This window comes from Hylobates moloch, unplaced genomic scaffold (assembly GCF_009828535.3).
Source record: "Hylobates moloch isolate HMO894 unplaced genomic scaffold, HMol_V3 SCAFFOLD_1, whole genome shotgun sequence".
NCBI lineage: Eukaryota > Metazoa > Chordata > Mammalia > Primates > Hylobatidae > Hylobates > Hylobates moloch.
Window position 1 is genome coordinate 132,428,660 of NW_026652276.1, and position 19,146 is coordinate 132,447,805.

The 19,146-nt window shown below is 44.0% G+C and overlaps 1 protein-coding gene across 2 annotated transcripts in view; it reads left to right on the plus strand.

The window, feature by feature from the left end:
- Positions 1–19,146, plus strand: part of AOAH (acyloxyacyl hydrolase) — a 210,542-nt gene that overhangs the window by 84,467 nt on the left and 106,929 nt on the right. For both annotated transcript variants that reach the window (XM_032758314.2, XM_058445671.1), the window contains 2 exons: positions 10,689–10,748; positions 16,562–16,632. In XM_032758314.2, the coding sequence (XP_032614205.1) occupies positions 10,689–10,748; positions 16,562–16,632 (131 nt within the window). The remainder of the gene's footprint in view (positions 1–10,688; positions 10,749–16,561; positions 16,633–19,146) is intronic.

The window sequence follows — 19,146 nt, forward strand, 5'->3', positions numbered from 1 at the left end:
ATACATCTGACTAGTAAAAACTTGCCCCCTTCATAAAGTCAAAAGACAAATGGCATACTGGGTAAATGTTTTGTAATATGCCACACGATGAATTATTTTCTGTTTGATTCAAAGAGCTCCTAAAAAAATCAAAAAGAAAAAAAAGTCAGCAAAGGCCACAAACAAATGGTTTAGGGAAAAAGATCAAAGGACTGAAAATTTAGGAGAAAATGCTCATCCTTTCTTATAATTTAAAAAGTGAAAAATTAAAATGAGATTTTATCCCCCTCCTATGTATTTTGACTTCACAAAGCTCTGATAATTTCTTTTACGCAAGAAATTATCACAGAAACAGAAAAGGCTTTCAGTATCAGAGACCACAAAATTAAGTTGCTGTCTGCATATTTGAAGGCTTAAAACTCTAAGAGGGCCTGGCGTAATCCCAGCACTTGGGAGGTTGAGGCAGGAGGATCACCTGTAATCCCAGCACTTTGGGAGGTCGAGGCAGGAGGATCACCTGAGGTCAGGAGTTCGAGACCAGCCTTGCCAACATGGTGAAACCCCATCTCTACTAAAAATACAAAAATTAGCTGGGCATGGTGGCGTGAACCTGTAGTCCCAGCTACTTGGGAGGCTGAGACAGGAGAATAGTTTGAACCCAGGAGGCGGAGGTTGCAGTGAGCCAAGATAACGCCACTGCACTCCAGCCTGGGTGACAGAGCGATACTCCACCAAAAAAAAGAAAAAAAGAAAAAAAGAAAGAACTCTAAGAGAACTGAGGATGGCATTGGAACACTATGCCTGGACTTATGCTCTATTGTTCCAACTTTTCTCCAAGCATTTCACATGATCTTGCCAGAGATTCAAAGCTGTATTTTTGTTAACACCCATATTTGGAATCTTGTATAATTTATCTACTTAAACTTGTATTAAGACTGATTTGGGGGCTATTAAACTCATAGAGGTGTTAAAACTCTTCAAAGAACAGCAAAAATAATGCAAATGTTAAGTTACTATTGACTTCTGATAAGTGGAAGCAATCAAATTATTCCAAGGAAGGTATTTCTATGACATTTGAGATGTGAATATTTTTCTTGTCTGCTTTTGAGAAATTCAGAAAACGACAACTATCTCTCTTGAGAACATGCTTATTAATTCCCTCAGCTCAAGAAAAGCTAATGATGCTAATGACTGGGAATGGTTCTAAAAGATCCTTTGAGTTTTAAGGCTTTAATCACTGGTCTCCCAGCATCCACTCTTGGCCCTCATCTTCACTTAATTAATCACCCCCATTAGAGCTCAGCTCAAAGTCATTCCCTCTAAGAAGTTTTCCCTGATGCCCCAAGTTAAGCCAGTTCTTCCACGATTCGTCTCCATTCTTCACACTCCATTTTTCCAGCACTTATTACAATTGTAATTCAATAATTGTAAAATTATTATTTAATGTCTGCGTCTTCTGTTAGGGTGTAAACTCCATGAAAGCAGAGACAGTCTGGCTGTTTTACTCCTCAAACATAGTGCTAGTCCCTGAAATTTCCTCAGAGTTGAACATAGTTCACTGCATGCATTAATTACTCAACAACTATTTGTTGAATGAGAATATGATAGACAGAATAATCTCCCTCCACCCTCCAAGTTCTTATCCAAGTCCCCCATAACTGTGTCTGTTACCTTGGACAGCGAAAGGAATTTTGGGGGTGTAGAGTAGTTAAGGATTTTAGATGGGGAGATTGTCCTGGATTATCTGGGTGAGCCTGATGTGATCACAAGAATCCTTACAAGAGGCAAGCATTAGGATCAGAGCGAGAGGAAAAAAATGGGACAACAGAGGTAGTGTTCAGAGCCATGAGGCCATCATCACTAAAAACTAGAAGAGGCAAGGAATGGGTTCTCCCTGGGAACTTACAAAAGGAACCAACCCTGCAGACATCTTGATTTTAGCCCTGAATTTCTGACTTCCAGAACTGTGAAAGAATATTCGTGTTGTTTTCAGCCACTAAGTTTAGGGTCATTAGTTACGGCAGCAATAGGAAACTAATACGAATAATTGATTTGTTGTGTAACATAGAGTACGACTGATCACACAACCTGAAGGCAAATAGAAAAAAAATAAAAGACTATGTAACAAAAGACCCTTATGACTGAACCATACCCACCATCTGATTAACCCAAAATTTGCCAGAAATTATTTGTGTAAAGAATAAGACAGCATACTATAAATAAGAATAGACCACAGAGCCTAGTACTGGAGAGCTTGTTTATGAGCCCAGATACTAGGGAAGAAACAGTCAAAATGGAACAATGGTATTAGTTATGAAGCCTAGAAAAATTCACTCAGCACCAGGTTTTGGATTTCTCATTTACAAAGTAGTTAAGAACTGTTATTTCCTATTTTGCAAAGTTAGTACAAAATTTAGAGGTAAACTCTATACGATGTTTGATATAGAACTTGAAGCATAGAAGAACCTCTATGGTGTGAACTCTAAGAACTCTATAGCAGAGTGGTATGTGATGGTGGTGGTAAAATCAATGAATAATAATGTCAGGAAAAGGAGTCGGTGGGAATAATGCTGTTTAAAATAAGGCTTTTTTAAGAAAGGTATTGCCTGGAGAATAGGAAGCAATAGCAAGAGTGTGATTAAATACTTTGATGATACTAATAGCTATACAATGCAGAATTAGCCTAGAAGCAAGAAAGAAGAAAATTTAGCTGAGGGTAAAATATGTGTGAAGAAGAGACATTCAGTGATAAAAGGGGATGCATTTAAAAGTAATGGCTTTTTTCTTTTACTTTTACCCTTTTTTTCATCCCTGGAAGAAGAAAATGAAGTGAACAGACTTTATTTTTTGCATATAATTTAAAGTCATAAATGCCCATTGGAGCTGGAAAATGTCAGAACCTAAAAACCAAATTAGGCTTTGATAGAGCTAAATCCTGAGTATTGGAAAATTGCCACTGTAGGATACAGCAGAATGCAGATATAATAACAGACCTGCAAATTCCACTCAAAGGCTAGACATGCCACTATTTGATAAAAACCCCTAAGCCGTAGAACTTCTTGCCTTTGTCTTCCTACTGAATAGAAATTGCCTTGAAGCCCTTTTCTGTACCTCTCTGTTGGCTCTTTCTGATCTGCCTGTCTTAGTTAGGGCTGCTCTAACAAAGTACCCTAGACTGTGTGCCTTACAAACAACAGAAATGTATTTTCACAGTCTGGAGGCTGGAAGTCCAAGATCATGGTGCCAACAGGGTCAGGTTCTGGCGAGGGACCTCTTCTTGGCTGCAGACCGCTTTGTTCTCATGTGGAGAAAAGAGAGCTGGCTCTCTCTAGCCTCTTCTCATAAGGGCACTCCTCCCATTGTGAGGGCTCCAGCCTCATGACCTAATCACTACCCAAAGGTCCCACCTCTAAACACCATCATAGGGAGATTCAGGTTTCAACCCAAGAATTTGGTTGGAGTGGGGGGTACAGACACTGCCTCATGCTGTAGTTATTTATGCACTTCCCTCCTCCCGTGGGCAGTAAAGTCCCTGGAGGATCTCATCTTTCAAATCTTGCTCCATTTTAAAAATCAATTTATATCAGTGAATTTGGGTGTGAGGAACAACCTGTCCTAATAAACTTTTAGAAAAGAACTGGGGTAGATGAGCAGTCTCCCCCACCCTTACCTCCCCCCTCATTCATGCATGCTCTTTGACAATAAAAAACTCCCGTTTCGAATCATCATTTTACTTCCCAGGGGCTTTCTCCTTTGTGAGAATCTGTCACTGCTGTCAAATGTGTGAAGTGAACAAAGGCACGTTTTGTACTTTTCAAATCTACTGATGCTATAATTGATAACAGAGAACTTGATCACTCAAAATTGTTCACTGTAGAAACTCATGCCTAAAAGCACTATTTTTCTTTCCTTTCTAAGTGTACCAGAATTCAATTCTTTAACATCACAGAACCTTAGAAAGCCCGGTTACTGAATGTGTCCTGTGCAATTCACCAATACCCTAAAAATGTCTCAGGACATTCCGTTGCGTCCCTGAGGATCCCCTATTCGCTATGGTCTTCGTATGTTTACCCTTGTAGTCAATATAGCTGAACGGACTTTGGCTGAAACCGTTGAATGTTTAGGAAATGCCCAATCTAAATAATATTTATTCCCACAAAGCGGCCAAAAGCCTTGAATACACGAATGCGTGGTGTGGCTTTCTCAAGGTAGGAATTCATTCTCAGATTTCCCAAACTTTTTTAAACTTTTAAAAAAAAAGTTTCTTTTTTAGCACACCTTTTAACCTCTCCCAGAGCAGAGTGAAAAAGTATGGACTTTGTGCCAAGTGGGTCTGAACTGGATCTGGACTGTGACACTCATTGGCTCTGTGACTTTGGGGGAGTTATTTACCTACTCTAAGCCTCAGTTTACCACATCTATAAAAGAGGGAGAATAGCAACTACTACTTAACACTTTCTAAACTGTTTTCTAATTACAGTGCTTACTGTCGATCTTCTCTCCTACATTGTAACAGCCTTGATGTCTCATTCCCTACTGTGTCCCCAGCATGTAATTCATGGCACAACACTGTATTAGTCCATTCTTGTACTGCTGTAAAGAGATACGTGAAACTAGGTAATTTATAAAGAAAAGAGGTTTAATTGGCTCCTAGTCCTGCAGGCTGGTACAGGAAGCATGGCTGGGGAGGCCTCAGGAAACTTGCATTCATAGCACAAGGCAAAGGGGAGGCAGGCACCTCTTACATGGCAAGAGCTGGAGGAAGAGAGGGCACAGGGAGTGCTATACCTTTTTAAACAACCAGATCTCATGAGAACTCACTCACTATCATGAGAAAAGCAAAGGGGAAATCCACCCCCATGATCCAGTCACCTCCCACCCGGCCGCTTCTCCAATATTGTGGGTTACAATTCGACATGAGATTCGGGCAGGGACACAAACCCAAACCATATCAAACATAAACACTAAGTAAGTATTTGTAAAATAAATGAATAGAATGAACAACTGCACAAAGAAATGACTGACTGGAAGAATACTTCTTTCTCCTTTCGTACCACTCATATACCTGCCACCATGCTTGTACCTGGGTTGCATGAATTTCCACCCAGCTGCATGGCTTTTTGACACCCAGAGCCAGTCCTCTCCCCTCAGTATCTGACCTTTTGCATTAAACCATCCTCGCTCCATGGGAGCCACGCTTGCCATTCCCCAAGGCCTGGTGAAACCTCATCTATCATACTTTCTTGCATATGTTAAAATTTCAGGCTTACTTCATTCTTGGAAAACAGTGTTTCAGTGGTGGGAAAGGCGCTGGAGTCTAGAAACTAGAGTGCTAATCTCAGCTGTGCTTGCGGACTGGCCTGGGTTAAATTGTGTCATCTCTCTGAGCCTCAGTTTTCTCATCTGTAAAACAGGAAGAGTAATACTTTCTTCTCAGGGCAATTTTCAGGATCCTTGAAAAAAGCATACATTTCTGTAGGCTGTTGTTGCAATTATTATACTCTTTCCAGTTGTTTATTGGTGACATTACAAACAAAAATAAAAACACCAATTATTGTTAATACTAATGTCATGCTTACTAATATGCAAGACACTATTTTAAGGACAATCTTGGTCAATCCTCACAACGCTATTATCTCCATTTTACAGATGAAGAAACTGAGGCTCAGAGTGCTGAAGTAACTGGCCCAAGGTCCCACCACTAGTAACTAATGAAGCCAGGGTTTGAACCCACAAACACTCTATGGTCCAAAATCATTTTAAATAGGAAATAGCAATAGAGACCAATATTTAAAGAGTTTCTACTGAAGATGGATGTTTTGCTCACATCCAAATGGTTAAATCAGACCACAGTACTTTCTTTCTTTTCCTTGGGCTCCCATGTGGCTTATGCCTGGCAGAGCACAAATCCTAACAACACCACGTTGCCCAAAATACTGATGGTGATGAGCACTTGGCCCTTGCTCTTTCATCATCCAAATTACTCTTAGCTCAAGGTCAAGAACAAAAATCACGCTGGAGAGCGAGAGAAGTTGTATGAGTCCATGGGGCTGTGACCACAAACTGGGTTGCTTAAACAACAGAAAGCAATTGTCTGACAGTTATGGAGGTGGAAGTTCAGGGTCAAGAAATCAGTAGGGTTAGCTTCTGACGGCTGTGAGAGAAAATCTGTTCCATGCCTTTTTCTCTTAGCTCTAGTGGTTTGCTGGGAATTTTTGACATTTCTTATAGATAGCATTCTCCCTGTATCTTCACATCATCTTCCCTCTATGTGTCTTTTTCTCTTCCTTTGCACAGTGTTCTGTTTATAAGGATACCAATCATACTGGATTAGCAGCCTACCCTGCTCCAATATGACCTTATCTCAGCTTAACTATTAGATTGGTGCAAAAGTAATTGCGGTTTTTGCCATTGCTTTTAATGGCAAAACCGCAATTACTTTTGCACCAACCTAATAACTACACCTGCAATAACTCTTTTTCCAAATAAGGTCACATTCTGAGCTTCTGCAGGGTTATGATTTCAGATATGGATGTAGGTGAGACAATTCAAAATTCAACTCATAACAGCAGTCAATAGTCCCCAAGCCTCTCCTCTTGTCTGAAGACTTTGGGCTGGCTTTGGTTTGGGTAGACGCTTAAATCATTCTAGACAGAAGGGTTTTAGTGAGTATAGTGGCTGTATACTACTGTGTGCTCTGACGATCAAGGACTAAACAGAGACTGGGAAAGGGCTGTATTTTTCAGACATTTTCTCATTGCTCTGTTCATTCAATGTTATTTCTTCTAAGGTAGCATGGCAGGTGCAAAAGTAGGGAGTGCAAGGGGTCAGGGAGGTGCATAAAGGCAACTGTTACCGTCCTCACCTACCTAGAGCTTGAGGTTTAGTGGGAGAATGCGAAACGTATGCATGGGAGTATGTTATAATGTGGAATGTAAAGGAAACAGGAAAGGAAAGCTCGACCTGAAAACTAGGAAAGCTGAGAAGGCTTCAGGAGGAAGCAACCCTTGTAGCGAGCTTTCAAAAGAAATATCTGAAAAGTACAGCCTTTTCTTAGTCTCTATTTAGTCTTTCTCATTTTCATAATTTTGTGAATTTAAGTCAACAGGCACTTGTTGCCTACATGCCCTGGGCTCAATGTTATTGAAGATGTTAAGGGAAATCAAAAATTATAGCCCAGAGCCCCAAGCCCCTGCCCAGGAGCTCTCAGAGTCATTGGGGGAAAAAGACTTCAGCGCTGCAGCTGGAAAATTATCCAAAGGGGGTGGGGAGGGGGCGCTTCTAGAATGGCAGTTCCTGGGTGAATCCCTGTGATGCCAGTTTTGAAGGCCAGAAACTCCATTTTTGTTATTATCCGGCACACTGTAAACGAGACAGCCATGCATGAGTTTTGAAGACTGAAAGCTCTGGGCCTGATTCCTGAGCAGACCTCTCTCTAATCTGCCCCTACCTGTGTGATCAGTTGAGGTGCTTGACCTCTGGGTGGACTGCGCTGTAAAGTAGGGAGGATGTATACTCTCTAGGGTGAAGAGGGATTTGAGTAGGAGCTTAGCTCAAGCTGCAGTTCCCCTGAGAAGCTTTCTCAACCCCTGAGGGTGATGTAAACTATCGTCTTTTGCACCTGTGCCCCCTTAGCTCCTGTGCACAGCTATTCTGAGCCTGGAATCTCTGACTTACTCACCCTTCCCCACCTACTCAAGGCCATGAGCTTCCTGAAGGCTCTTTTCTAACCTATTGCAGCAGCTTCAAGTCAGCCAGGCTGGGACTCTTCCCCAGCCTTGGGTGATGCCCAGGGGTGGAGCCAGTGGTGGCTTCTGGAGCTTCCCTCCACTATTCACTTTATTGTTAGGTAGAGTCAATTGCCATTTTCCGAATCTTAGGTAGAGTACCTGCAAATGCAGCTGCAGGACAAGTCTGTCACCATCACCACCAGATTGCCATCCCTAAACATAGCGACAGCCTCTGCCAAGGGGCAGTGGTGAGTGCCGCTGCGACAAAGGCTGCAGGCAACCGTGGGTCCAAGGGCACGCCTCCACATCTTTGTTACACCTAAACTTGCACCCTACACACAGCCACTCTGTCTGTGCTGGCTGAGCCCCTGTTGCCCCGGCCTCAAGGATGCTGGTAGGATTCTACCCTAGGGTCCCTTCCCTCACTCCCCATGTAGCCTTCACCTTTGAGTGTGCTAAAGGCCTGACTGCTCCCTCTTTGCTTCAGTCTGATGTTACCCAAACTGCATCTTGCAGAAATGCTTCTAATTTTCTAGTTTGTGGGTCCTACCCTTCCCTAATTTCCAGCAGAAACCTAGATTTTCCTAGCAGTTATTGTGACTGGAATTTAGAGGTGGGTGCTGAGTAAATGGGTGAGTCTGGATGTCCATCTGGGATCAGGACTCTGTTCCCACTCTTGGATGCTTCGACTCCCCTCCTTGGCAAAAGCCGGTGCATTTCCCTGCAGCCCCAGCCCTGGCTCCCTGCTGCCACCCCCATGTGCACCAATATCGGGGACTCAGCCACATCCAGATGAACCTGCCCTAGACCTCCTGGGAGGACACAAAAGCCACCCATCCCACCTCAGCACAGCCTCTGCTGCAGCAAGTGCTGCAGCTTGTCATTCATAGCTTGCATTTCATAGCTTGTCATTACCTCCCAACAAACATTGAGCCCCAGAGAACTGAGCTTGGTTAAAATCAGATTGGTTCTCTCAAAGGGATTCAGCCCTCTCTCTGCTTCATCTCACTTCTGTTTACTGTACTTGCTCGAGGTCAGTCCCCTTGCCAGGGAGAAAGCTGTGGGAGGGAAGGGATGTCTATGTCATTCACCGTGCGGTTCACCACCAGATCCCCAGGGCCTTCACTTGCATATTAGTGCACGGAGCACATCATTTTCTCCAACAAGAAACAAGACAACATGGATTGAGCTCTTTTTTGAAAGCATTTATTGCTGAATTGGTATTCATTGTTTAAAATTTAGAAAACCAGAAAAGGGCAAAAAGGAAAAAGGTATCACCCACCATTATTATAACATATTCCTTTGCAAGGTTTTTTCCTATGTGCATAAAATCTGGTAGCCTATTTTCCTCATTTAGCATAATATTGTAACTATTTTCTTTTGCTTTTATTTCCACGTTTACTGAGCACCTACTATGCATCAAGGACTGTGTGAGGCTCTGAAGATTTTAAACTGGGCCTGAGAATGCAGAGGAATATTTCTGAGACAGAGAAGCAGGGGCACATGATTGAGGCAGAGGACTATCACCTTCACATTTTAAAATGTGGGGAATGAGCTCTTTGCTGATAAAAGTAGCCACAAAGGGCACCATAAGAATAGTTTGCATGAAAATCTGGTGTCTGTTACACTGACTATGCCAGAGATTCTTAATTTACACAATAGGAGAATTTTAGGGTTTGCTACAATTTCCAGAAAAGGCCAAAAGTGCATTTAATGAGGTCAGTTTTTGAATGGGGCCATTGCCTAAGCAGCTTTTCTATCAAAGATGTCATGTTTTAAAAGTGAAGATTGGGATCAGCTCTTTTGGCCTACTGCCAACTAATCAGAATGGATACTGGGTGCAGTTGGAGCACAGCCTGGAGATGCTGACTGGGTGGGACTATCACAGTGGCCCCATAGTTGATGGATCACAAGGACGCCTGGGAGAGTCCAGGGAAGAGGCTGCATGGACAGAGCAAGAGTGGAGGACCCTCAGGGGCTTAGGGACACAGCTGTTCACCAACTGGCACAGTAGCCTTTCAATATTTTAAGAAACATACACCGTAGCAAGGCATCCTGGCAACCAAACCCACCCTGAAGAGCATCTTTTCCTCTTGAGTCATCAACACGCACTCTTAGCAGCCAGCAGACAGAGCTTTCCAATTGTTGAGCAGATTACTTTAGGGCTGTACAGGTAGCAGACCCAGGAGGGATTTGGCAGGGCCAGGACATGCACATTCAGCTGGGTTTGAAAGCTCTGGGAAGCAGTGCTGAGAGCAAATCCTCCTCCTCCCCACCCACCTCAGGGTTACTCTTCTCCCACCCCTCCACAAATAGACAAACACAGTGTTCTTTGGAATTTCACAGCAATCATTACTGGTAGTAATGAGCTAACTCTTAATATTCCCAATGTGTGTACACTTGGAAGATGCACTTAGATGCTCTCAAAATGGTTGAAAGAGGACAGGGGATCTCCAACCAGGGGAAGAGGAGGTGACTGAGAGATGAGGTGTTAGCTCGCACAGCAACGATCAGCCATTCTTCACTGCTAAAGCACAAGGCACTCAAGTAGGCTGTTGACAGCCTCTTGCTGGGGGATTTTAGATACCAGAATAAGTTGCTTATGGAGATCAGCATAGCAGAAGGGTCAGGAAGCAGAGGTTCAGATTGCCTCTCTGCCAGACTCTAGCTATGAGATCTCTTAGCTTTCCTGCATCTCGGTTTCCTCATCTATGAAACGGTCATATCTCGCAGGGCTGTTTGAAGAGTAAATAAGATAATGTTTCCAAAGTACTTAGCACTGCATCTGACACAAAGCAAAGCCCAAAATAAAAAGAGCTATTAATGTGAGATTGCCTTCTTGTGAATTATTTCATTACAAATTTATGGAGTGGTTCATTTATTGAAAACTTATGGACTTTAAATATCCTAATTTTAGCAAAGATGTAGGAAGAAAAGATAAAACATGAGTTGTAATGTTGTCTAACTTTGTTTTTATAGGAGACATGGAAATTTACACTACAGAAGGCAAGACAAATTGTCAAGAAGTCCCCGATTCTGGTAAGCACTAAGCAGGTAGAACGCCAGCCTCTTCCTTGGCATGTCTTCTCTCACTGGCCCCAGCTTTCACATCCCAAAGGCAAGGACTACTCCGGATATAAGCCTGCAACATGCCATAGCTACGTGGGGATGGAAGTAGGAATGTGAACTGCTTCCACTTGTGTTTCCTGCCTTCTCACTATAGTGTGGTTTCTCAGCCTCGGCACTGCTGACATCTGGGGCAGAATAATCCTTTGTTGTGCAGGCTGTCCTGGGCTTTGTGGGGTGTTCAGCAGCAACCCTGACCTCTACCTACTAGATGCCAGCAGCACCACCATCCACCCCTCCCCCAGTCACGACAACCAAAAATGCCTCCCAGCATTGCCAAATGTCCCCTGGAAGGCAAAATCACCCCCGGTTGAGAACTGCTGCTTTCCAGTAGACCATCTTGGAGGAGGCTGTATCCTCCTGCTTCTCCACATTCTAAAAATGTGACCTTAAGCACGGTGCTCAACTTCACTGAGCCCCAGTTTTCTTGTCTGTAAGACAGGGATGATAAATGATAATAGTGTCCTCCAGTGTCAGTACTGATAGAGTTAAGAGTGCAGAGAGCATCTGGGATCTTGGCTAGGACTTACCAAGTCCTCAATAAATGTGAGTTAAAGTTATCACAATTTTTATTCATGTTTCCTTAATTTGTCCTCTGTGTAATAACACTCTCGCTCAACAGATAGAATATTTATTTCAGATCAGTTCTCGCAGGCTTACGTATTTAACTTAGGCCCTGGTTGCAAATCAGCCCCATTTGAAAAGGAAGCAGAAAAGTAGATCTTTAAAGCATGACATTATCCTCAATGCCAAAGATATTGGCAGTAAGGAAGCATCCATCAGCAATGGGCAATGGGAGGGCAAAGACCTCGTCCTTGGCTTCTCCCTGCTGGCTAGCTCATCATTCACCTTGATACACTACATTTGAGGTATTATTCATTTGGCAACGTAGAAATAAAAGGGAGGAAAATCCCTCATGGCTAGGCTTGCCAGGTTTCGCAAGTAAAAGTATGGGATGCCCAGTTAAATTTGAATTTCAGATAAACAACGAATAGTGTTTTAGTATATCTAGTGTAATATTTTATCTGGCAACTCTGCTCATGGAGGGCATATGGGTTTTGATGAACAAGGCCAATAAATACATGTTAAGTGACAGGCAATATGTAGGCATTTCTACATAATTGATTAATCAATCCCAATGTCTGCATTGCCAATCATTATTTAATTCAGTGAATAATTAAGGGCCAACAGTAGCCCGTTTAGCTAATTTGCTTAAATTGTTGAGTAAGATATTAAATTGTTGAGTAAGATATTAAAAGGAAACTCTTGACCACTCCCTTCAGAACTCTGAGCAGAAATGGAGAACAATACAATTGGTATTTTATTCTTCTCAACACACCCCTAAAAACGTATTCTCCAGGCATTGTTTACTTCAGTAGCAAAAACTGCCTTGGCATTAACTCCTAATTAGTATTTTACAATTTTTTACTTCTGTCACCAGAATTGCAAGCATAATTCACGGGGCAGGATTCCAATAATTACTTGCGAGAAGTGAAAAAAAAAATTCTACTGAACAATTCAACAATAAAAATACTCTTCTGAAACCTCCACCAATTTATTTGCTCTCCAGATTACAGCTATCAAGGCAAAAATAAACAGAAAATGCAAATAAGTGTCTCTGAAAAAACTGCTCGGAGAGGAATTAATTCCACTGTGATGGCTGATATAACTTCAGACCTGGCCAGGGTACAGAAAGCTGCACTCAGTAGGTTGCATATCATTTCAGCACAGCCTATCAGTTGGTGAGAATTCAGACTTGAAAACAGTTATGCATTATTGAAGGAAAACAAATATTCCAGAGAAAGCCTAGATCTCAGTGAGGCCCTGAGAGGATCCTAGAGGGAACTTTTCATGGATTTGGCAGAGCATCGAGCATCTAAGAGCACCTGAGTTATGGAATCATTTAATTCTCACTTCTACATAGTAGATAGAGTATTTTCGTCATCAGCCCCATTTTACAGATGAGAGTACTGAGTCTCAGGTAGGTTAAGTTATGTGCTCACCCCACATAGCTAGTAGGTGAGAAACCCCACATTTAAATCCAGAGCTAGCTATCTCCACATTCAGTACCCTTTCTACTAGGCCAGTAGCTTTCAACAAGGCCTCCTTAGTACTAAACTTTGGGGAGCACCATTTATGTCACAGGCTATGTGGATATTGGAATCGTACAGTGGACAACCTGTGCAACTATAAATGACAGCCCTGATCACAAACCCACCTGCTCAATAGAATCATCTGGGAAGCCTATAAAAATTGCTGAAGTCCAAACCCCACCCCAGACCAATTAAATCCTGGTAATATAATACACGACAAGGGTTGAAAAGCACTTTACCACACAGAAATTCAGTTTCAGCTTGGCTGTGTGCAGAAGAGTGATGACTCTCCCACTTTGACCTTCCATTTACCCCATTCAGCCCATTTTTCTTTATTCAACCCCTGTTTGTTGTTCTGCATTCATTTGACATCCTGGTGCATGGGGAAGCTCAGGAAGCTGGTTAAATAGATTGCAAAGCAAAGATGCTGCATGACTCCTGTCCCCAGGGACAGCCCTGATTTGAGACTCTCATTTTAGATGGGATTAGATGCAGCCAGTTGCAATATTTTAAATGTATTGCTGAGTTAATAACAGCCCACATTTTGTCTCTATCTAGCAAAGTTCAAATTGAAAGGAGGAGGCTGGCAAATAGGCAAGCAAGACTCATACAATGTTGCTCGGGGCCCATCTCAGTTCTCTTAGCAAGTAAATTGTAAGAGAAGGGTGGTCTTTCCCATACTATGTAATGAAAAGACCAGGTAATCAAAACCTCAGTCTAACCCGGAGGAATTCTAGGGGCCCCTATATCATCTGCCACCCACTTCTTAACCCCAATTTCTACACCATGAATGGCAAAGACAGCTGCAGCCGTCAGGCTGAATTTTGACAGCAAACAGCTATGCAATTATATAATTGTATTCTATTGAACCTTTTGTGTAGTAATTATAAAACTGTTCATATCAATTTTTAATAAGTTGGCTATCACCAGTGTTAAAATCTAGATTGTTTTTAGGAGAATTAGACCAAGGCCTTCAGACTAAACTGAATATTAAAAGTACCTCAAACATTCAAATGCAACCTGACCTTGGACTCTGGATCTCAGATAGTGTCTGTACTTCCGAAGTGCTGTCAATGTTGTAGTGCAGCAGGACAAGCTGCAGACAAAACTCCTCAGACACCGAGTTAACGAAGGGAGGGATTTATTCCGCCAGGGGCATTGGCAAGGCTCCTGTCTCAAGAGCCGAGCTCCCCGAGTGAGCAATTCCTTCCGTTTTAAGGACTCACAACTCTAAGGGGATGCGTGTGAGAGGGTCGTGATCGATTGAGCAAGCAGGGCGTACGTGAATGGGGGCTGCATGCACCGGTAATTAGATCGGAATAAAACAAGATAGGGATTTTCACAGTGCTTTCCTATACAATGTCTGTAATCTATAGATAACGTAACCGATTAGGTCAGGGGTCGATCTTTAACTACCAGGCCCAGCGTGTGGCACCGGGCTGTCTGCCTGTGGATTTCATTTCTGCCTATTAGTTTTTACTTCTTCTTTCTTTGGAGGCAGAAATTGGGCATAAGACAATATGAGGGGTGGTCTCCTCCCTTAGCAGAAGCTTATGCTGATGCTTGTGTTGCCATAATGTCCACATTCCTGATCTTAGTCAGCTACTAAGTCTCTGGAGTCACCCTTCTAACCACCCCTTCTTTGCACTATCACCCTCCTCCACCCTGTTTCCCATCAGTGCTTCCCAATAGGTGGCAATATTGCCCCTTGCTCCCACCCTGGGGACATTTGGCAGTGTCTGGAGGCAGATTTGGCAGTGTCTGGAGGCAGATTTGTGCGGCGGGCATCTGGGGGTCACAGGCCAGAAATGCCGCCCAGCATCTCACAGTGCACAGGGCAACCCGCACAGCAAAGACTGAATTATTATCGGCCCAACATGGCAATAGCGCCGAGGTTTGAAACCCGGAGATAGGGCCTTAGGGTCTCTTATCTCAAATGATCCTCTCCAGGCCATCTCCCCATGCCTAGAGATGTCTTTCCAAACCGCAAATGTGATTCCTCTGCCTGACACCTCTACGGCTTCCCCATAGTCCTCAGGGTAACATGTAGTGCTGCTTTCCAGGCCCCGTGCCCGCCCCCCCATCCTGTCTCCTTCCTTCCATGGTTCACTGCATTCTGCCATTCCGATGCTCCTGCCAGGTGGGAATGTTTGGCATTCCTCTAAGACACCAAGCTTTCTCATACCTCCACAGCACTGCTCATGCACTCCCTCTGCCAGGAGCCAGGCTACTTCAGCTTTAGTGTGCATCGTGGGGATCTTGTTAAAATGCAGATTCTGATTCCACAGGTCTGCAGCAGGGCCCAAGACTCTACATCTCTGAAAGCTCCCAGGTGGCATCAATGCCCCTCATCTGTGATCACGCTGAGTGACAAGGACCTAGAGCAGTGGTTTTCAAGCCTTAGTGGGCACCAGAATGACTTGGAGGGCTACGAAAACATAGGCTGCCAGGACCCACCCCAGGGTTTTCGATTCAGCAGACCTGAGGTGGGGATGTGGAAGGCAAGGATGTGCATCTCTAGCAAGGCTGTGGCCCGCACTGAGTCACAAAGCCTCAGGCCGTCTCTCTTCCTCCCCACCTGCCTCTATCCCACCTCACTGCAGTGTCATCTGCATCCTCCTCATGGTTCCTAGAGACACGTGCTAGTGCCTTGGCCTCTGCAGATCCCACAGGGTGCGCCCAGAGCTGGGGCCTCCACCCATGCCCTCCACCCATGCCCTCCACTCGACTGTGAGCTGAGGACAAGGACAGCCTCTTTGTCTCCACGTCTTACATGGAGCTGGGCCACCACTCAGGATTATTTCTCCTCCTAGAAAGCTGGGCAGGCATCTCAAAAATCCTTAAGTACCTCATTTATATTCTGAAGTGGTTGCTGATTCTCTCCTGCCAGGGTTAAATATCGCCAATGCCCATAACACTCCTCATAGCCATTCAAAGGACTCTGGGCTGGCAGGAATCCACTGTCTCTCTCCCTTCATTGATAAATGCTGGTACCTAACTTTTCTACCCTATTGTCTTCTCTTTCTTTAATTTGAGGAAAGCATTGTGGAAACTGCGATCTTTCTAAAAGCACTGCTTGGTAAAACTTCGGGCTTTTAGTGTAGCCCACATCTGGAGCCTCATAGAAATCGCTGTCTAGAACCCCACGGCTCAAGAAGCATAAGGAGCTTGGTCTGTGCACCATTCTCCTCCGCGGGGGAAGGGACCTTCCTTCCTCCCAGGCCCCAGATTGGTCTGTCCCTTTAGTTTTTATTTCCATAATGAGATGGAATTATTTTGTTTGAAAATGTTCTTTATTTTTAAAGCACCTGGGTAGAGGAATGCTGTTGCCAGGCCCTCCTGGGACAAGGTGGAGAGTGAGGGTGGCTGGGAAGCTGGGAAGAGCTGGCTGGGAGAAGAGGAGGAGGGAAGGCTTCAGGCTGAAGAGCCCGGTGGGCAAAGGCACAGGCAGTGGCATGGATATGGATTGTGGGGACAAGAACAAGAGGTAAATTTAGAGAGGTGAAACGGGCTGGATTCTAGAGGAAGGAGAATCCAGAAACCTCAAGTTCAGAGGGGCCCTTAGAAGGTGGGGAACCCCTCCTTAAACTAAACAACTCTCTTTTTATTGGTTTTTTTTTTTTATCTCCCCAGAAATATTCTAGAAGTGGTTCTGACATTTGTTCACTCCCGGTTTTGGCCAAGATCTGCCAGAAAATTAAATTGTATGTATACAATTTCTACCTTCCTGAGCACTAGCATGTAATAACATCTTTGCTTGTCCCCTTTTTCTAATGACTAAAATGATCTTCACACTTAAAAGGCATCCCTGAAGGTGAAAGTGTTTCTTTCTCAAAATATTGCACAGAAACCAGAAGACAAATGAGCTGTGAACAAAATCATTTGGGAAATATACTGAATGCCAGCATCTTTGCATCTCAAAGCTGATCTGTTCCTCAGGCTAGAATGCAGCCCGCAGTGAGGCTCACTGCCGGTGAGTGCCTGCCAGCGAGGTGCCCACTGCACTATACCTGGAAACAGCCCCTCCCTGCCATGTGAGCTACAGACCAGGGTGGGCAACTGGGCATGGAGAAGACTGAGCATCTTTAGTGCAAGACACTCACGAGGCTGGACAGGGACTGTGTTTTCACAGAGCCCAAACTATTACGTGAAAAATCTGGCTCAGATACATAGGAATAGGGTTGTGAATGCAGAGACACTGTCCAGAATTCCCACACCCTCCTGTCCATATTCCAGCACCACTTTGAGTCTGGGGTTATGCTAGACATCGTAGTAACTGCTGTTCAAAACATTAAAGGGTGAAACAATGTCTTGAGAGGGCATTGGACTCAGAGGTAAAATAGCATCATGGGATGTACCCTCCACTAAGCTACTTGTTTTTTTGTTTGTTTGTTTGTTTTTTTGAGACGGAGTGTCGCTCTTGTTGCCCAGGCTGGAGTGCAATGTAGTGATCACGGCTCACTGCAACCTCCGCCTCCCGGGGTCAAGCAATTCTCCTGCCTCGGCTGCCCTAGTAGCTGGGATTACAGGCACCCACCACCACACCCAGCTAATTTTTTGTATTTTTAGTAGAGACGGGGTTTCACCACTTTGGCCAGGCTGGTCTTGAACTCCTGACCTCAAGTGATCCACCCACCTCAGCCTCCCAAAGTGCTGAGATTACAGGCGTGAGCCACCAAGCCCATCCCACTAAGCTACTTCTAATATGACCACTGCTGCTTTGCTGCTATCAGGTTTATGCGGGCTGTTCCAGGTGCCAGATGCTGAACTTTCAATACGTTTCCTCACTTAGTTTTCACAACAATAAAATAAGGTAAGGGTTATTATTATTCCCATTTCACAGAGAAAGCAACTGAGCCTTAAAGAATTAACTTCTGCTGGGCCACTGAGGACCCAAGATACACCCCCAGGTGCATTTGATCTCATGTGTTCTTTGGGAATATACATATTCTTGACTCCTTTGCAATGCTGCTTCTTGAGCTGACTTTGAGAACTTCAGCCACTTAATGTCTCTGAGCCTCGGCTTCCCCATATCTAAGATTAAAGTATAAACTAAATTCTGCCTATGTCTCAGAATCATTTTGAAACGTTTTAAAATCCAGATTCCTTGACCCCAAACCTGGTGGGGGAGTGCTGTGTTTTCCCGGAAATTTTTCAGGGAATTCTTAGGCCATTAGACCCCACACTTAGACTCCTGGGTGTCCATGTCCACCCCAATGCTCGCCTTCTAGTAGAGGTGCAAGACTGCGAATGCTACACGTACAAGTGATGCTTTAATGACTCAGAATAATGTTCTTTAGCCGTGAGATATTTATTTAACCACACCATCTGCCCCAGCCCCTGCTTCTTTTACTGTTCCTCTCCCGCAGGAGCTCCTATTACTTTAGCCTGTGCTAGTCCAGCCTTGTGGATGGCTGAGAACACACAGAGGTGAGAGTTAGGCTGCACACCTGGACTCAGAAGCTATAGCTTCCTATGTCTGTGGTAACAAAACACCACAAACTGGGTGGCTTAGAACAACAGAAATTAATTCTCTCTCAGTTCTTGAGGTCAGAAGTCCAGAGCCAAAATGGCAGCAGGGCCGTGTACCTTCTAAGATTCTAGTTGGATCCTTTCTGTCTCGCCCTAGCTTCCAATGGTGGCCATGAGGCCTTGGCATACCTTGCCTTGCAGCTGCATCGCTCCAGTCTCTGCTTCATCTTCGTATCTGGCCATCTTCCCTGGGTGCCTGTCATTTCCTTTTACAAGGACACCACTCATATTGGATGAGGGTCTGCCCTAATGCCCTCATCTTAACTTGATTACACTTGTAAAGACCCTGTTTCCAAATAAGGTCACATTCACAGATACCAGGGGTTAGGACTTCATCATATTTTTTTCATGAACACAATTCAACCCCTAACAAAGACACTTGTCCTTGTTCTGCCATCCTTCATCTCATGAGCTTCATGAGTACTAAGTCCACTGAACATCTCTCATCTGTTGTAATAATATCCAGGAACAGGAGGAGGCTATGATTCAGACCCACATTTGGAGCCTCTTAGAGAGATCCAAGAGTTAAACAGTTAAAAACTCTTCCTAGACAATCTTCTGGCATAAGCCCCTACAAGCCAGCTATGCAAAGTGCCATTGCAGGTCCCAGAAGTGCTAGTAACACCCCTTTTCATGACTGGGGATGAATCCAGAGAGCATCAGGACGTGGGGAGTAGGGGGGAGAT